At 39.7% G+C, this 19,874-nt stretch overlaps 2 protein-coding genes across 2 annotated transcripts; one reads left to right on the top strand and one right to left on the bottom strand.

Annotated features, from left to right (window-relative positions):
• The first annotated feature begins 240 nt into the window (after nt 1-240).
• gps2 (G protein pathway suppressor 2) lies at nt 241-4,835 on the top strand. The gene is made up of 11 exons (XM_079258038.1): nt 241-382; nt 778-895; nt 1,246-1,355; nt 1,485-1,597; nt 1,677-1,756; nt 1,859-1,938; nt 2,469-2,640; nt 2,775-2,858; nt 3,049-3,125; nt 3,823-3,912; nt 4,156-4,835. The coding sequence occupies exons 2-11, from the start codon at nt 802-804 to the stop codon at nt 4,246-4,248; spliced, it is 993 nt and encodes a 330-aa protein (XP_079114164.1). The 5' UTR covers nt 241-382; nt 778-801; the 3' UTR covers nt 4,249-4,835.
• Nucleotides 4,836-5,020: 185 nt separating this feature from the next.
• Nucleotides 5,021-17,483, bottom strand: LOC306769436 (eukaryotic translation initiation factor 5A-1). The gene is made up of 6 exons (XM_079258039.1): nt 17,114-17,483; nt 15,249-15,418; nt 14,715-14,819; nt 6,933-7,064; nt 6,747-6,819; nt 5,021-5,864 (listed from the first exon to the last, which is right to left on the bottom strand). Exons 2-5 carry the CDS (start codon nt 15,414-15,416, stop codon nt 6,757-6,759), a joined length of 468 nt encoding a protein of 155 aa, XP_079114165.1. The 5' UTR covers nt 15,417-15,418; nt 17,114-17,483; the 3' UTR covers nt 5,021-5,864; nt 6,747-6,756.
• Nucleotides 17,484-19,874: the final 2,391 nt, after the last annotated feature.

Here is a 19,874-nt window from a genome sequence, read left to right as displayed (position 1 = left end):
TGTTAGAAATGTCATTTCACAGTGTGTCATTCACAATTTTTACAATGTTATGGTGTGGAATGGGGCCCCTCGAACACTCTTGGCCCAGGGGCCTGTGCACTTTTAATCCGATCCTGATTATGCAGTGAAAGACTATAGAGAAGTATCTGTTTTCAGGAAAATTATAACGCAGAACTACAACTCCCAGAGTTCAAATCGGTAAAGATGGGGGCGTGTCGCTTTGGCACCGGAAGTGTAAGTGTGTTACCCGGGCTAAAAAAAATCCTCTTTGTGTTTATATTTTGGCCAGAAGTTTAGAATAAGCTGAAAGCACTATTTACATCCAAGAAGCCACACGCCAGAGTGGTTAGATTCTAATTAGACGACTCACAAAACGATAAAGGTAAGTTTGTAGGGTTTCATTTTAAAGGTAAGTTGAATAAAAACGCAATGAAAAGCGTAGTTACGATCTCAGCAGCTATTCGGGTCAAGCTAATGTGCTCTCAAAACCATAAGTTAAGGCATTTTCAAAACAGACACATGTTTGAGCTTGATATATCCTAATTTAAAATGCTGTGGTGTTTGTCGGTTTATTGCACTAAACTATTTTGGGGGAAGAAAAAAAAACGAGGAGCCACAGACTAAGCTAGCTTAGCATCTAGCCGATTGCAGCTAGTTGGCTAGGCCTTTTGGACGTGTCACATGAGATTATTCAGAGACCTTATACAAAGTCGTTTAATAACTTCTGGTGCACTTTAAAAACCCATTAAAAGCTTGTAAAATTTTCATCCACATCAGCTGGCACCTCCACTCCCTGTCACAATGCCCGCCCTGCTGGAGAGACCCAAGCTGTCCAACGCGATGGCCCGAGCCCTCCACAAGCACATCATGAGGGAAAGGGAGCGGAAAAGACAAGGTTTGTGTGTCTGTCAAAACGTAAAGAGTTGAGCCGATCATACCTGATAGTTTACGCTGTTTCTAAAGCATGTTCTACTGAGTTATCAGAATTTCAACAGCGGGACAGAAATTAGAAACTTTGTTTTATGACTGTGCAGCTTTTTTCCCCTCCGTGTGCACATTGCATTTCTGGTTTTAATGTTTATATGACAAAATTTTGTTTTAAGTTGTGTATCTTGTTAAGTACACTCTTAACATACACTAAAAATATTAAAAATGGAAGTATTTCAGCATTAGGCTCTTGTGTTTTTATTTTTTGTTTTGGCTTAACAAAATCATTTTTGAATATTGATAATAATAATTCTGCAGAGGAGGAGGAGGTGGATAAAATGATGGAGCAAAAGTTGAAGGAAGAGGAGGAGAGAAAGAGGACTAAAGAAATTGAGGAGCGGATGTCATTGGAGGAAACCAAAGAGCAGGTTGGGAAAAGAACCACACACATCTAGTTCAATGAATTTCATGTTAGCCCAAACCCTTGAGATCAACAATGTTAAGCAATATATATGTTAATCCCTTTGCTTATTTCCCAATCCAAATGCAAACATCAGGTAATGAAGATGGGAGAAAAACTTCAGGGACTTCAAGAAGAGAAACATCAGCTTTTTTTACAGCTCAAGAAAGTTCTCCATGAGGAGGAAAAGCGGCGCAGAAAGGAGCAGAGGTAGTCATTTGGTTTTTTCTCCATCTGTATCAAAGTGTTCGTGGAAGGCACTTATATTTTTCTTTCTTGTACTTTACAGTGATATCACAACACTGACATCAGCCAGCTACCAGCCCAGTCTGCCCATGCATGCTGGACAGCACCTTCTCAGTATTCAAGGTGAATTTCCAAACTATCATTAAACCTGTGTTTATAAATGGTTAGAATCCTTTTATCCAATTAATATTATTGGTTACTTAATTTTCTCTTTTCTTGTGTCAGGAAGCCCAGTAAGCCACAGTCGACCTGGTGCTCTGCTCGGGGAACGAAGCAAACAGCTGTTCCCAGCTGCTGTGATCCCTGTAAGTAAAGGGGTGTTTCACTCAAATCTTAATGTCTTATTTAATTACATACTGAAACACAGTAAATTCAGGATCTTTTCAGAGTAACTGTTTGTACAACCAAAGACGGAGATTAAAGTGTATTTATAGCAATAAATCTTTGTTGCATTTAAATATGTTCTGTCAAGAATTACAAATCTCTTCAAATAAGATGAACAAGTTTTGTCTAAGAAGTGCCATTTTATTTCTTCACAATTGCCAGCCGATGTACACATGCGGCATAACAGCACGTGAAATAAAGAACATGTAAATTACTAAGGGAAATTCAATGAGTGTTAACATGATTGTCTATTAAATGGTAGTGCTACTACAGTTCTTTATGCAGAAAAACACAAGTATTCATGTTTTTTTTTTTCTAATATATAAAGTTCTCAGACACTTTCCTTCATTAAAGATGAGACTGATTGTATACAAAGCCAAAACCCTTTTGTCCGTTTACATTCAAAGCAAAGTTCATAATTTACTATGAATTTATTTTATCTTCTCTTTAGGCTCGTCATTATCAGACCCCTGGCTTCAGCTCAGGCTCAGCAGAGCACGGGCAGTTCAGTGGAGGCCAAGGGGTCCATGAATCCTATGGAGTGGCTCAGGCCCAGCATCCCTCCTCCTACGCACCTGGACCCTCTGTACCAGTCAGTTTTGCTAGCAGCTCTCAGATCAGAGGTGAGGAACATGGACTATCACAGATGTAAACACAATCATTCTACACGGTTCTCAGTGGTCAGCTCATTGGAACAATATATGCATATAAACTAATACAAATGCATCAAATAGAAAGGCTTTTTTTCATTCTCCAGGTCCATCTGCATTTCAAGCAATGCAGTACCTCCCACACCAGCAGGCTGGTTACTCTGTTCACAGTCACTTTACCTCCCAGCCAGGTAAGTCATATCCCTGTCACCTCCTCCTTAAATTCCCATGCTTTACATGGAGAAACTAGTCCAAGATGCAAGAATACAAGTAGAAAAGACAAGTGTGAGTTAGTTGTTTGAAGTATTCAGAGAAGAGGTCTGTTCCTCCACCATAGTATCACAAATGCTTGTTAAATGGAAATGTGCCTGTTTCTTGCAGGTTACATACCTGGAGCGTCAATACCCCTTCAGAAGCAGCTGGAACATGCCAACCAACAGTCGGGCTTCACTGATGCTGTAAGATCCTCTCATATTCAGATGCTACTGTGCATCGTGAAAGTCGAGGGTTATTTTTATTTTATTTTTTTTATCTGTAACTAAATTTAAATAAGAAACTTGAGCTTCACCAACATGGTGTCGTAAAGTAAAAGGGATACACTTCAACAGCACCGCAAGAAAAGTTGTAAACTCTTGTAATTCCACAATGTAAACTAGTTTTAGTTCTTTCACTTGTACGATATTGACTGTTTTATCATCCCATCATTTCAGATTTAAATTGAAATTTGTCATGTTAATGACCTTCTACTTGCTCCTAAATTTTTCCTCTTGCTGGTGTGATGAGGAGCATTTTGTTCTGAAAGCCTTAAACATTTCTTAATGATGTAGCATAACAACCGTGCACACAGCAGAGAAGTGTAGGTTCTAGATGTCACAAGTTAGAAATATCCCATTTTTATCTGAGGTTCCGATAAATTAACTTAATCTGAAACCCCTTATCCAAGTTTTCATTAAGGACATGGTTTGCTAAATGTTGACATCCACTTTCTTGATGTTTTACATTTAAATTGTGTAAGTGCAAACTGACCATTTCGTTAATTGGGGGGAAAAAGTCTTTATTGCCTTATTAATGTATTTCATGTTTAAAATCAGTCTTCATGTGACTGAACATCCACAAAGGACTTCTGATTACTAAGCACAGTCTATTTCCTTTCAGGGTGGTTTGAGGCCAATGCATCCCTCTGCCATGCATCCTTCTGCTTCAGGCCTGCTGCCCACACCTATGGTCCAAATCCCCACAGCTAAGGTGAAAATTCAGTATAAGCAGCTTTCTTTCCATCAGTTTTCACCAAAGTGGGGAAAGTACTTCATTCACAAAGCAGTTTAGCAACTTAGCATTTCTTCTGCTTGGCTATAATTAACCACGTTATTTGCAATCTTCAGATTTATAGCTGTATACCGTCTGATGTTAGACTTTTTTTGTGTTGCTACCATGTTTAGATTGTATTTCCTGCTAAAGAAACATAAAATCCTATCATGTATCTTTCAGGCCCCATTTCAGAGCTCTGCACAGGCCGCCCCTCGTCACAGCTTCCTTTCCCACAGCCAGAGTGGGCAGAGGTTCTACCACCATGGAAAGTAGCTCTCAGCCACGTTTAATCTTTAAAGAGTTTTGAAATTTTGTCAAATATCTAACAGTTCAACTTTTTTTTTTTTTTTAAATAAAGAAAAAATTTAAAAAATACGCTTTTGTTGGATTATGCCATTCGATTTAGTTTTATTCATTGTACAGAATGTTTTATGAATTTTGACTTTAGTTATAAGTAAACCACCAGTTCTCAACCTTACGCGCTTCTGTGAGCATTTAATTCAAAATATAACATCACTTCAAATAAAGATCACTTGAAAAATGGGATATTTTGCATATGTGACGAGGCTGTAATAGAGGGTGCAAATGTGCACTGAAGTATTGATCATTTGTATAAAGCTGAACTGCATGGCCTGCCACCTGTTCATGTTCTCACAGTCACACCAGTGTCTGATGACTTTGCTCACTGAAGAATGCAAAAAAAACAAAAAACAAACAGAGGAAAACATTTTTCAAAAGTTTTAGCGGTTCATAAGCAGATATGTAAATTAAATAATTTTATTAATAATCACACACTGATGAACACTACAAAGACTTAAAACACCAGTTTTCTTTAATGTGTTGCTAACATCTTGTGTACTTAGCTACCACAAATCCACACGTTCTTTATCTGCAGCATAAGTTTGGATCTGTTGTAATTTTAAGCTTTTGTGTAAATGTTGGTAAATAAACAATAAACCACATCAACAGTTTGTGTAATCTTTATTGTTGTTTTTTTTCTTTGTTTTGTTTTGTTTTTCTTTTTTTTTTTTTCTTTTCTTTTTCTTTTTTTTTTTTTGGCCATGGAGACATTCTGCAGAAGTTCGGACTGGATGTATGAACACAAGTAAAGGATACTAAACTGCCAAGAGTCATCCTTTTTTTTATCGCTGCTCAAAGTTTGCAAGCATACTGAATATTCCTCCATTTGGTTCTGCAAACAGCTGAGGGATGGTTTCTGTCAAGCTCTTTCAACAAATAAATACATTTTATTAAAAGCCTTTAGGAATCTTAGATATTTGCCACATTTATGAGCTTTCAGGTTATAGAAAGTTAATTCTTGTTCCACCTTAACAAAGAGATGTTTTGGGTGATAAAGCAGTGGGAATGGGGGGGGGGCTTGTTCAGGTCTGCTGAAGAGATAGTGACATGCAGAAATACAAAAAATCAAGTCATGTATTTTATCCTGCATGGCACCTGCTGAACAAGCCTCAGCAGAGCAATGCAGATCGAGAGTTGAAGCCCTTGACTTATTAGGAACATAAAAAAAAAAAAAAAAAACCCCAGTTGGGACATTATAAACAACTTGCCCTTGAAGACGGGCAGCTACAGAATATTTGTTACCTAAATGAGACTTTCCACTACGTGGCTTTGTCATCTATACACCTGGACTCGGATGAGGTTCGATTATGTGCATGGACTGTTCATCCAGAACTTTTTTTTTTCTCTCCCCATTTTAACTGCTTCCAATTATTTGTTCACGTTCTGCAACAGAGCCCAAAGAAGCATCAGAAAGTCAAGTGAAGGACAGAGTATTAAAAACAAAGAGAGAGAAAGAAAAAAAGAGGGCAAATAGCATTGGCGATGCAATATCCCCTCCTCTTTCCAGGTCCAGTGCATCTCGCTTGCCCCTGAAACAGAATTACAAGGGAAGGGGAGGAACAACAAGAAAGAGGAAGGAAGAGTCAAGAACCACCAAAGGAAGATGCTTAAATAAACAAACGTGAGAAACCATACACACATAATTCCACAGCTGATAGTTTTGAGGGTAAAACGTGGGGAAAATGTACATGAAACAGTTTGGTCAAACAGAACTACAAGCTGTTTCTAAGAGAAATGGAGTATGGGAAAAGGTGTCTAAGGTGAGGCTGTAAAATGAAGTGCAAGCCACAGAAGAAAAGATTGTAACATTGCTCCAAAATACAATACAAACAGTCAACTCTCATTCCATCATGCTACAGAAAAATAATATACACATGCTCATAAAAGTGTTCAAATCAGAGAAAACATGTGTTAAGGGGTAGGCAAATCCACAGTGACACACTGCTCACCAGTGTAAATTTCAAATGCATGCATTGATTTGTTACATTCTGCCAGATGTATAAGTTAAAATGTTACTGAATCGCTACATGCCTAATTCAAACATGTATCAAAATATATTTAATCAATATATTAATATGAGAAATACAGATATTTCTAGTATAGTGGATGCATAGAAATTTTAATATTAAGAACTTAAAATGATAATATGCCAGAGGTCCAACCTGAATGACAAACCTCAGTAGCAGCCTTGGAACATGGCGGCTGGAGTTGCCTTCCCCTTGCTGCAGAACATGACGTCACACACACTGCTCTGGCATGGCACATGCTGGTGGCTTGTGGTGTCACATCCAGACAAGCACGCACACATACATAATGTTACATAACACTCTGCTCAGGCAGGCTTGGGTCAAGCGGTAATTTTTTTTGGGGGGGGGGGGGCTGAGAGAGAACAGCTGCAGCTCTGTATTTACCTGCAGTGGCTTATTTACCAAAGGCTTTGATGCCAATTGCAGCTTCTTCATCCATTGCATTTAGAACAGTGATCTGAAGAACAAGAAGGAATTAGAAAAGCTTTTATTTATTCATCTTTTTGTGTGGATGTGTTTTCATATTTAGCAGGAAAAAAATGCATTTTAGAGGGACCAGTGAGCACTGACCAAGATTTCCTCTCCAGCTTCGTGCTTGCTTTCGATTTCTTTTCCCAAGTCTCCCTCAGGAATCTTAAGGTCCTCTCTCACCTCCCCGCTGTCCTGGAGCAGGGATAGGTAGCCCTCTTGGATCCCAATCAGCTGGAAGTGGAGAGAGAGGAATATTAATCAGCATGATAAATCTCTCTAAGATATGGTGCTCTTTTCTCTACATTCAGTTTCCACACAAGCTAAAATCTTCATTACAGACTTTGCAGTACTCTTGTTTAGGACTGCCTTGTTGAATTGTTCCTACTCTCATATGTCAGATTTGAGAAAATCTGCATACTTTCTGACATGCATAGCTGCATGGGAACACTGGGACCGTATGCTTTCACTTAGCCAGCATTGTTAACACTCAACAGCTTCTGTGGTCACATATCAGGTTCTCCTCATAAGTGCATGGAGGGCCTGATATGGCAAACAGTTGCTATTTACACAGTAAGAACAGGAAATCCCTGCATGCATGAGCTGCTGCCAGGTGTGTGATGGGATACCATCTGAACAGGTTGCTAGTCCATCAGTGGGTCAACCTAGAGACAAACAACCAATCACATTCACTTCAGGAGGGTTTAAAATCACCAATTGAACTAAAATGTTTGGGGTTTTTTTTTCTTCTTTTCTTTAGAAAGAGACCGGTGCATTCAGAGAGAACCCATACATGCACAGGGAGAGTATGAAATATGCAAACTCCACACAGAAATGACCCAATCAGGAGCTTTCTTGCTGCAAGGCAACGATGCTAACCACCACACCATCATGCAGCATGTCAGTAACACTGAGTAAACTTTAAGAGTATTTTTATTTCTTTTTTTGTTGGATTTTTCCAAATATGGCATTAACTTACCACTGTTGTGTTCATCCATCTTTTTTTTTTTTTTTTTTTTTTTTTTTTTTTTTTTTACCCATCTTTTCTTCTATTTTCCCCATATCTATATTTATATTGCTTTGGGCATTTTACTTATCATGGTAAATACTGATCATATTGTATGCTTTTGTTTATCCCCTTCCTGGAAGTGTAACCAGAGACAGAGCTTACAAATGATCCCTGGCTAGAAATATGTATGCATAGCATTTAATATATTTCTGAGGCAATGTTTTATGCATGTTTCTGTTTAAATAACCATGTAAATAAATAAATCTGTCAATGTGACCACAGTACACCATTATAATGTTGAAAGTCATATGTACCGATCGTTACCATGTTCGACCCAGTCAGTTTGCTGTTGCAAAATGTTATAGAAAGACACCTGGAGTATTATTAACCCACTTCAATGGCATGTTGAACTGCCACCAGGTTAATTACAAAGCCTTTTTTCTAAAAACGAGACTAATGACAGTTGCGAAAGTCCCAAAACAATCAATATGCATCCAACAGAAACAACAACAAACCAAAACTAAATTAACTGAAAGACACTGAAACAAAACAATAAACCCTCGTGCAGCTGCAATGATTGATGATTGCTACAATAACCTGACTGGATCTGTTAACACTTGTTCATGTCTGTGCATCACAATGTCACAATGAGCACCTGGTAACACCTAATGTAGCAGAACTATCAAAAAGCTGATTTTGTCAGGTGGTTGTCAACAGCTTTTTCTAAAGATGAATATATTTTCTGTCATCAAAGACGGACATATTACCACAAACAATCCATTCATGTGTCTGTCACATCTGGTGGACTTTGGTTTTACAAAGTCAGAGACACTCACCAACCTCAAGCTAAAATTCTAAGACAGCTTCATCAGCTGTGATGAATGCTACAGTAACATGCAGTTTATAAAAATGAGTTTTACGATTTGCACTTCATTAAATCTGTAATACACACGGTCCTACCCAGCTTTATCTGTAGACCGGTTGCAGCTATCTTTGCATGCATTATTTATTGTTATCAACTAGTGTTGCTGAGTAGTACTCATTTGAATTCTGATTGCTTTCACTGGGAAAAAAAAAAATCCCAGTGGGGTTTTGGTGCCAATCCCAGCAGCAACTTTGAAATTCCATGTAAACAGAATGCGACAAAAGTGACATCAGTGTAACAGTGAGCCAACAAGCACAATGGCAGGATGCTGAAATAACAGCACAAGGCATTACTCATTTCATTTAGGACTTCAAGAGTATCTAAAGCGAGTCAAAATGTCTGCTAAATGATCAGCTTGTTGCCAGATCAGATTTTATACACTTTTTCTTAACTTGCTGCTCACGATGTTGCTTTTCATTAACATTAATGTACATATTATATAAGCCTTCTCCGACTATCTGACACTTTTTAGCTTTTTTTTTTTACACCAAACCACAAACTAGTTGCTCAGTTTTAAAATTAAACAGATAAAAAGACTTGAATGCTGCTCAGCATTAACAATAACTACAAGAATAATGAGAATTAAACATCCATACTGCTGAGAATTAATGTTCTGTAAACATCTGCTGTGTGTTCCAGTTGTACAGGTCACAACCAGAAAACTGTGGATTTGCTGAATACTATGAAAGGTAGAAACAGTTTTAAAGAAATATTTTAGGATGTCATTCAAACTTTAATATGACTCATCAAAGACCATACTTAAGAAATCACATCCACATCATTCACAACTTCCCAGAGGCTTGCATATAATTTGATGCTCTTTTTATTTGACGTCATATCATATATGAATGATTAATAGGTGAGAGCCTTTTGCAAAGACTGGTGGTTTAACCTTCTGGGGACCAAGGGTATTTTAGAGAAATAAACCTCGCCTGAATTTTTTTTAGTTTAAATGCTAATAAACACCACCTTTCAATGCCCCATAATGTCCTATACCTTGTTTTTTTTTATTATTTTGAATTGAAATATCATAAACTGCTATATAAATTAGGCTCCTTTGCTTATTATAATTATAAAGTATTATAATTTCAAAGCATGACTAAATGTACTGAAGGGGACTGAAGCACCGCAGCTTTCCGAAATAACTGTCAGCTGCACACACTGTATCTGTTACCAAGTTATACAATCAATCAATCAATCAAATTTTATTTATAAAGCGCTTTACAACAACCTTAGTTGACCAAAGTGCTGAACAAAGATAAAAACAAGTAAAAATATAAAATAGCAGTTCATTCGCATGTAAAAATCTCAACAGCCAAAGGCTGATCTAAACAGATGAGTCTTTAGCCTGGCCTTAAACAGAGGCAGGTCCATGATGGAGCGTAACTCCAGAGGCAGAGTGTTCCAGAGTTTGGGCCCTGCCACTGCGAAGGCCCGATCGCCCCACTGTTTACACCTAGACCGAGGGACCACCAGGAGGTGCTGATCAGAGGAGCGCAGGGCTCTGCTGGGCTGGTGAGGAGTCAGGAGGTCACAAAGGTACGGAGGTGCAAGGCCATGGATGGAGCAGAAAACAAACAGAAGGATTTTGAATTGAATTCTGAACTGAACCGGGAGCCAATGTAGAGAGAACAGTACAGGGGAGATATGGTCATGTTTGCGTGTGTTGGTGAGAAGGCGGGCAGCTGCATTCTGCACAAGCTGTAGACGGTGCAGAGAAGCCTGGCTGAGTCCAATGTAGAGGGCGTTGCAATAGTCCAAACGTGAACTGATGAAGGCGTGGATGGCTGTTTCAAGGTCTTGACGAGTGAGAAAGAATTTGACTTTGGCCAACTGGCGAAGCTGAAAAAAGCTTGCCCTGATCACAGAGTCTATTTGTTTATTGAGTCTGAGATGATTGTCCAAAGTCACTCCAAGATTCCTAACTGTCTGACTGAGATGGTTGGTGAGAGATGTGAACAATGGAGCTGCATTTGCTGGGCTGGGGGCACCAAAGAGGATAAATTCAGATTTTGACTCATTCAGACAGAGGAAGTTTTGCGATAGCCACTGCTTAATGTCATCCAGACACCTGTAGATGGACTGTGTGTCTGAGGAGTTCTGGGAAACTGGCAGATAGATTTGGAGATCGTCTGCATACAAGTGGAATGAGACATTATGGCGGGATATCACAGAGCCGAGGGGCAACATATACAAAGAGAACAGAAAAGGGCCAAGAATGGAACCCTGTGGCACACCGGAAGACAGAGGAGCTGAAGATGAAGAGCGGTCATTAATCATTACTGAGAAAGATCTATCAGTCAGGTATGACTTGAACCATTGGAGCACAGGTCCCTGAAGACCCACTTGCTGGGCTAAGCGAGTGAGAAGGACAGAGTGGTCCACTGTGTCAAATGCTGCGGTAAGATCAAGCATTACCAACAGCACAGGTTGCTTTAAATCCAGGGAGAGCAAGATGTCATTTTGCACCTTAAGGAGTGCTGACTCTGTGCTGTGGCGCGTTCTGAAACCAGACTGAAACCTCTCAAAGATGTGATTCTGATCCAAAAATGATTGTAATTGTGAAAAAAAAACAGCTTTTCCAATACTTTAGAGAGAAATGGCAGATGGGACACGGGTCTGAAATTTGAGAGAACTGCTGGGTCTAGGTTAGGTTTCTTGATAAGTGGCCTGACCACAGCCTGCTTACAAACAGCCGGAACAGACCCTAACAGCAGGCAGGAATTGAAAAAAGAAAGTAGACATGGCCCCACTGTGTCAAAAACCTGTTTTAAAACTCTAGATGGGACAATGTCCAAGGGACAGCTTGTTGGTCTCAGCTTTTGAACCACTTCACAGAGCTGAGAGAGTGATACTGGCTATAACACAGTCAACACAGCAGCAGGGGCAAGAGGCGGGGGGCACAAGGTGGAGCAGTAGCTGCAGCACTATTGTTGCTAATGCTCTGTCTAACAGAGGCCACCTTGTCTGTGAAATGATGGAGAAATGCGTCACAGGTGGATTTAGACACATTTATCAACACATTGTCCGAAGGATTAGTCACAGACTGGATTGTATTGAACAAAACTTGGGGGCGATTGCTGCTAGTGGAAATAACAGTTGAAAGATATTTACATTTGGCTTCTTTAACAGCATTTTGATAGTCAGAAAGACAGTCTCTCAGTGTGCCTCAGTATACATCTGTTACGACAACGTCGTGTCGTTTATGTTGAAATAAACTACTTGAGTAATGCAAATGTTTGTTTGAGCAATTACGCATGGTATGCTTGTGTAAAAGCTGTTATTTTCATAATTTATGGGCCTTGTAAATACAGAAAGCAGCTATCCGACTGCTAATGACACCGATGCATAGTGATTGACACTGTTTGGAGGCGTTTCCTGAGGCATCATCAGCTCTGATTGGACAAAAACACGTGTCATGTGCCAAAGACAAAGGCTCTGAATGGAACACCTATTTTGACACAACACTGTTTCACTTATGAATGGGCTACAGTGATGCTGGAACAACCGTCTGAAAGCCCGGAGTCTCCCGATTAAGAGGGGGACAAGAGTAAGTTTCTATCTTTTATGGCTCGAAAGCTATGCTCGATTAAACAACATGGTCCCTGGCATCGCCGACGATGCCGGCGTCCCCAGAGTGTTAAAAGGAATAAGATACAGTGGAGGAATACAAGTACCCTGGAGTTCAGCTCGACAGCAGACTAGACTGGAAATGTAACAGAAGCATCTACAAGAAGGACAACGTAGACTCTTCTTATTAAGGAAGCTGAGATTTTTTAACGTCCGCACCAAAATGTTTGGATCTTTAAAAAGTCTGTTGTGGAAAGTGCAATCAGCTTTGCAGGCAGAATTTGGGGCAGCAGAATGACAGCCAGAGACAGTGGCTGCTTCTGTGCTGGGGATAACTCTGGAGTCGCTGGAGATGACCGTCCAGGTGCTGCACAAGCTGCTGAGAATAATGTGCGATTCTTTGCATCCTCGACACAAGATGGCAAAGCAGCAGCGGATTGTTCAGTATGAGGATTCCTCAAGTCCAGTGCAAGACAGATCGTGGAGATTATTCCTACCAGCAGCCATCACCCTCCAGAATAAAGCATTATCTTCTATTCAATTACTATTGTTATTTGTTCTGTTTTTGTTTTTAAATACTACAACATTGTAATGTCCCTCTGAAATAACTAAAGTATTCATTTGACATCCTGCTCATCAACTGCTTCGCATCAAATCGGTACTCACGAACTCAAACAGAACATCTATCATGTACAAATTATTATAAAAAAAAAAAAAACAATGATAAAAAATAAACAGTGAGAAGCACAGCTACGGAGCTGTTCTTTCCATTGTATTTCATTAGCTGTCCTTTGAAAGAAAAAAAATTATATAATTTTGCTTTGAAAGTGATCCCAATGATCTTATTTGCCACCAGTGCTGTCCTCATAGTTGTGGTGTGGACTCTGCTGTCAACATTAAGTGAGCAGTATTTAGCAACGTCTTCTTTGAATCAAGCTGAAGAACTCTGCAGGAAGCTTTTCTGTCACTAAAGCTCTCACCGTTGAACTTTAAATTAGCTTTAAAGCTATACTTATTAAAACTGTGCTTCTGACTTGTTTTGATGGCACACAAATATTAATTATGCACGTTCCTAGATTCATGCAATGGATGAAACTGCAATTCAATTCAGTTTTTTTACTCGATGCACCACATAACAGTTGCATTTTGTTTTATAGCCCCCTTATCACATGCTAGCAAAATGGATATCAACACAGTGGCAATTTTAGACTGGCACCATAGCTGATTCATTTAAAAATAAATGCAAGAGGGAAATGAAAGTGAAAGTGCATGAAATAAGACAAGTGTTAACATCAGCCTGACTTTTACTGGCTGGAGATAGCTAACAGAAGAAACAGGATGTAAGAAGCATGTTGAATTGGCCTTCATTAGGGATCCCAAAAGTGTAAAACTCTGTAGTACTACTTCAAAAAATGTAAGACTTTCACAAATCACATCCCAAAGAAAAAATCCCAACTTGAAGGATTGCTTTCTTTTAATATTCATGTTGAGTCTTTTAAAACAGTTTAGACCTAAACTGTGCTGTTTCTGTTTTTTTCAGTCAATTCTTCATAAAGAAAAAAAAACTGTATACTGTTCTCTTCTTTCCACGTCAGACTATAGTGATATTATTCATGTTCATGCATCTTAAACCTTTCTTTAGAAAGTTGGATTCTACTTGTCATGCTGCATTATGCTTTGCAACAAATGCAGACTCATGCACTCACCACTGCACCTCGTATGATTCTTTAAGATGGTCTTCTCTAAATTAGGAAAAAATGCACATGTCGTTTATTGCAAAGACATTGCTAGAATAACTATGTACCCACATCTATAGCTTTCTCTCATCATTTTTGAAAAACTACCATGAAGAAAAACTGCTTTTGTCTTTCGTTGTTTTCCTCTATCCCTATGCTGTATTATATTAACCATCTTTGCTGTAATTGTTCTTGGTGTGGCCGGCCCATTGCGGATTAATGCATTGCTTTAAACAAATAATAAAATAATGGTGATTTAATACAATTAAACCGCAGAAGATGCACAACATGCTACGCCTACATAAAGCGAACAGCAGTGGTATTAGTGATGTCTGCTTGCTGCTCTCCTGTCTTTGCATCCACATCTTTCTAAATGATGACCTCTTGCATTAATTTCATTGTCATTACCTCAGTGCTGAGGATGATTTTCAAGTAATGGTGAACAAAATCCTCCTCATAATACTGGAAAACAAAAGGGCCTGGATTTTTGTCATGATATCATCTACGTGACACATAAACAAAACTGAAATAATTCCTCTGTAAAGCTGGAGCTTCTGAGATTCAGCAGTAACAATATGATTTCAGACTGGAGCAGAGTTTTGCACTTGAGCAAACGCTGTAGATGTGGACCTCATCTGTCTCACCTGGTAATCCATTCTTTTGATGTTGGGGACATCCATGTTGTGGGTAGAGGGACAAATATCTTCATACTTCTTACCAGAAAAGATGTCAATACCAACCAAGTGAACCTGCACAAGTACAAAGCAAGAGAAAAGGATTACTTTCATACGAAAAATCCATATGCCTCATCGAAATATAATTCCTGTATATATCCAGTGTCTTCAGCATATCTTTTCCTGTACTTCGTTGTTTCTGAAGATGAAACTGTAGCCGAACAGAAACACTGTGATATATTTGTACTAAGAGTCTCCATTAATGTGCATTGTTTATTAATGACTTAATTGATTGGATTGAGAGAACTGGGATAACTCACGGGCTCTTCTCCACTGTCTTTCTCTTCCCTTATGAAATTCAAAGGAAAAGTTTCCATACTGGAAGGAACTGTTCTTTTGTTTTAGCATTTGTTTTAGTATCTACAGCAGTTTGCATTTTATTTACATGTTTGGTGCAAAAGTCCTGTCATTGGCATTGTCACAGCGCTTCAGTAATTTACTAACCTTAGCGTGACCGTGCTTGCCAGTCTTTGAGGTGGACATCTCAACAATCTTGCAGGGTCGACCTTTGAGCACAACAAAGCCGTTTTTGCGCAGAGCAGAGCACTGCATTGGGTAAGTGGCGGATGCTCCTGCATCCCCTGTCTGGAAGTCTAGCTCTGCATCTGCCATGCCTGTTGGATAATAAAAGACACACATATGGACACAACTTTTGTTCTGTGGTGTGTTTGGCAAAACATATTTATGCTAAGTTCACCTGCATCTAAATTCGATGAAGTGTTTATAGTATTCTTTCAAGGACTCATACAATTGAACATATTCAGTGAAGTGCTTGTTTTTAATGTTTATAATGATCTAACAGGGTTTTACTGCAACTGACTTCAGCTGTTTGCTGTCCTGCTGGACTAAGTTCTTCATTTGGCTGGATGTCACAAAAGGGTCCTGTTTGATAATGAAAAGAATCTGGTCATCATCCACATTTCTCTGCTATGCTTTTGAGCTCACAGTGGTTTCTAAATGTGAAATTTCATGCTTGGAATGAACTTCAAGCCTTTGGTATGCTGAAAATGATTAAAAGATACTGAATTCACTTGCCAAAGTTAAAGTTTTTTTTTTTCCCCAATAGAGAACTGATCATTTCAGCTCCTTCATGAGGATGACATAGAAGCAGACAGCTCAGTTTGGTCATGGTTTAATATCTAAGCAGGACAAGTTGGAAATGTGTGTGAGACCTGGCTGGTGAGTCCAGTTCCAACTTGGAGGAGCAAATTAAACGACTTTCATTCAGAAACCTGGCTGAAGCTTACTGTTAAATAGTACTGTCAATGTTTCAATGTACAGTTTGATTGCCTCTTATGTCGTTTATTTTTACTTTTTAGTAGGAAAACTTGTATTGCTACTACCTGCCGCAAGTACATATAACTTGCATTTGCAACGAGTTTACTTTAATGAAGCGTGCATATATACTTCCATAACCAATGACAGAAAACAAGCGAGCCAAAGCAACTTTTAGTGACTAATTCTTAAATAGGATGAGTGCTGGTTAAACGCCAGACCGGTGCCGCTAATCCGTGCAAATAGCCAATAAATCAAACTTCAAGTAGGCGTCGCGGTGCGTGGCTCTTTTTCACAGCCTCCTCGTCATAAATCCTTAATACGCTTTAGGCTAACCTTTGTGGCAAGTCACACCCTTGGGCACTGTTGTAAAGTAAGTCCGCATCGTTGCCAAGATTTGTGTGTTTGCGGCCTAGTGACTGCGTACTGCGCGTGCCACGGCCAGTCAGCGGTAACATGTGTTACACGCGCAGACCGAGGCCCTCCCCCGTGAGGAAATTCAACCCTCGAAATGGCAACATTTAATGACTTTACTTTAGCCTTTCGTGATACAAACAAGGACCTGAAAGATTCATCCAACACCCGGGTCTATAAACCTGGTTGCACGCCCACAGGACGTGGAAATGATTGAATGTTGGCCCGCTACAGTACAGTAATGACTAAGCTAATACTCCAGCACCAGCGCTTTGAGACTGTATTAGCCTCTTCAATGACGCTGAGAGATGACTTGCAGCCAGGTGTTTGCAAGAGCAGGTGAAGTCAGTCTAATAGTTACATTCAAACAACTCTTGAATGGTTCAAAAACTTGAAACGATTGTGCAGGCGAAAAAACATCTCGCTTTATTTTATGTTTTTTTTTACATTAAGCCTAACAAATGAGTCCAAGAACATTTAACCGGGTGGTCCTCTGGTAAATCTGACAATTAAGAGGGAATATGTCATAACATGGCCTCAGACAGACATGTGCATATGATAACTCATCTGCTCAGGCGCAAACACGCCCCATCCATTGGATGTTTTGATAAGGAACTTACTCTACTGATAATGGGTATCCCCTGTTGTGCTACTTGTCAGCCTTCCTCCCTTTAATTCCTCCTCTTTGCCTTTCGGTGTCCGTGCTAAGGGTCGTCTGGCTGGCCGGGGTCTCTTCCCTGCTTGGTAGCTCGTTTGAGATGTCGCTTCCCTTTTTTTGCTGGCCTCTCGCTATCTATTTTATTTTCCTTTCATTCCAATGCCCTCCACTCGACTACCCTCTTCTCCTTATATGCAATCCAGATAGCTGTTTACCTCCTACAGAGGTATACAACCGATAAAGTCAGCCACTGGGCCGAAGAGGATCAGAGCCCCGCACCAGTACACTACGTATGTGTACTGTCTGTACCCTACACTCCACCTTCCCTGTCTCTCCACATTCCAGCTCCCCACCACCGCCCGGACACAGCAGACAAACAGAGAGAAATAGAGAGAGAGAAAACATTAAAGAGCACGACTTCCTGTTAGACGCGTAACAATAAGTGTCTTGCATAAATATAAAGGTTAGTGTCACTATTAAGTCGTGACATATGTCTCTTGATTACATTATTCGTAAAAAAAAAAAAAAAAAAAAAAAAAAAACGTGTTTTTTTGTTTGTTTTTTTTTGTTTTTGTTTGTTTGTTTTAGAACTTCAGTTCTTGTTCAGTCGTGATTGGTCCCACCATTAACAAAACTGAACTCACCAGGCCCAGTCCCATACTTAATGTTTCATCAGTTTTGTGTCTTCCTAGACATCAGGATATCCATCCATCCATCCATCCATCTTCTGTTGCTTATCCAGAGTTGGGTCGTGGGGGCAGCAGCCTAAGCAGGGAAGCCCAGACTTCCTTTTCCCCAGCCACATTTGCCGACTCGGGGGCGTTCCCAGGCCAGCTGAGAGATATGATCCCTCCAGCGTGTCCTGGGTCTTCCCTGGGGTCTCCTCCAAGAAGGACGTGCCTGGAACACCTCACCAGGGAGGCGTCCAGGAGGCATCCTGACCAGATGCCCGAGCCACCTCAACTGGTTCCTCTCAATGAGGAGGAGCAGCGGCTCTACTCTGAGCCCCTCCTGGATGGCCGAGCTCCTCACCCTATCTCTAAGGGAGATCCTGGCCACCTTGCGGAGGAAACTCATTTCATCCGCCTGTATACGAGATCTCGTTCTTTTGGTCACGACCCACAGCTCATGACCATAGGTCATCAGGATATACGCAACAGCAAATTCTGCTCCATTTCTGGTTGAATGTGGCTAAATGTATTAAATTTTCAAGCCAAACTGACCTAAATCCACAAAAAATCCAATAAACCGGGGAGCTATCATCAGTGACCTAATGCCTAAATGCTGTTGGGGTCACCAACACAAGTCCTTGAAAGCTACTATCCTGCAAGTCTTAGATGTATCCCTGCTGCAACACACCTAATTTAAATGCAATAGTTCTCCAAACACTTGTTATCAAATTCTACATAACCTGTTAATGAGCCACTGATTTGAGTCAGGTGTGTTGGAGCAGGGAAACATCTAAATTCTGCAGGATGAATGGCCGTGAGGACGCATTTGGCAATCTCTCTCCCAAGTGGATATCTTGGCCAATGGATGCTGATAAAATTAGCACAAGCACAGTTGTCATGGAGAGAGTCAACAGTAAAAAGTTTAGGTTGTACCTAAAAGTAAAACAGAAATAGATGAATGAATAGCATTAAAGATTCCAGAAGTTATAAAGTAACCTAATAAATCCAATATGGGAAATAAAGCTAAAAGCAAACGTTTATGACAGGGACCATAGTTAAAAGCTTGGACGCTCTTTCCTATTAAATCCATAGCGTAAGTGGGCCCAAACTCTTAACTGGTGTTTTTTATAGAACTGAATTTAAGTGGTTGCAAATATTTAATCTACAGTTAACGTTCTACTTTATTTATTTAAATAAGTTTCTATATCTGTTTGGTAGGTGTGAGGCAGATATAGTCATCCTACAGACAGTAAATATAGCAGATAGTAAATACACTTGCAATGCTGTGATGTTGTGCATGGAATAATAGGAATTAAAAATGATTATTTCAAACCATCACAATCAGGAGCATGTCAATTTTTCTTATCATAAGGAATGTGTGTCATTCTTTTTGATAAGAAACATTACAAGCTGTTTTCCCGTTACTACATATAGTGCTGCATATTTAATAGTTTGAAGCTTGAACTATATTAAATTCCTCATGGCTCTTGGATGTGCTTTTGTTTGTAACAGCATTACTGAAATCTGAAAAATGTTTAAATCTATTCCTGGTCTTCCATCTTAACTTAATTTTACTTTGAAGGTGATGCTGCAGGGCTTCCTGTCTTCTTTTAGGTGCTTAAAGGCAGCTTGATGCATCTTTCCATACGAATGCCCATTAAGAAACCTCGGCAAGTTGGCGTTTTATGCGCATGCGCCGATTTTCACTCTGGCACGGCATAGACCGCAAGCACTGGTTCATATTCAGTTAATTACGTTAATTTATTCAATAAAGCATTATACAGATATTTAGGTAGATTTAGAACAAATAAATAACATTAAAAAAAAATCCAAAGTAAGGATGTTTGTTATCTATCGTGAGTTATATTTTCTGCTGTTCCAATCGCAGCTCCAGGTGTGATGTATTACAGATTTCAGTATATTATGCAGAGTAGAGAGTCTGCACTAGTAAACACCTGGGGACTTGGGCTCAGAAAAATCACCAACCAGGTCTGTAACCTTTGAGTGTGGATAGACAGATCTGACTTATAGCATCCACTTCAAAGCTGTCAC

The sequence above is a fragment of the Telmatherina bonti genome (genome assembly GCF_933228915.1).
Source record: "Telmatherina bonti genome assembly, chromosome: 18".
NCBI classification, from domain to species: domain Eukaryota; kingdom Metazoa; phylum Chordata; class Actinopteri; order Atheriniformes; family Telmatherinidae; genus Telmatherina; species Telmatherina bonti.
Note: the sequence above shows the minus strand (reverse complement) of the source record. Positions and strands in the feature narration are given on the sequence as shown.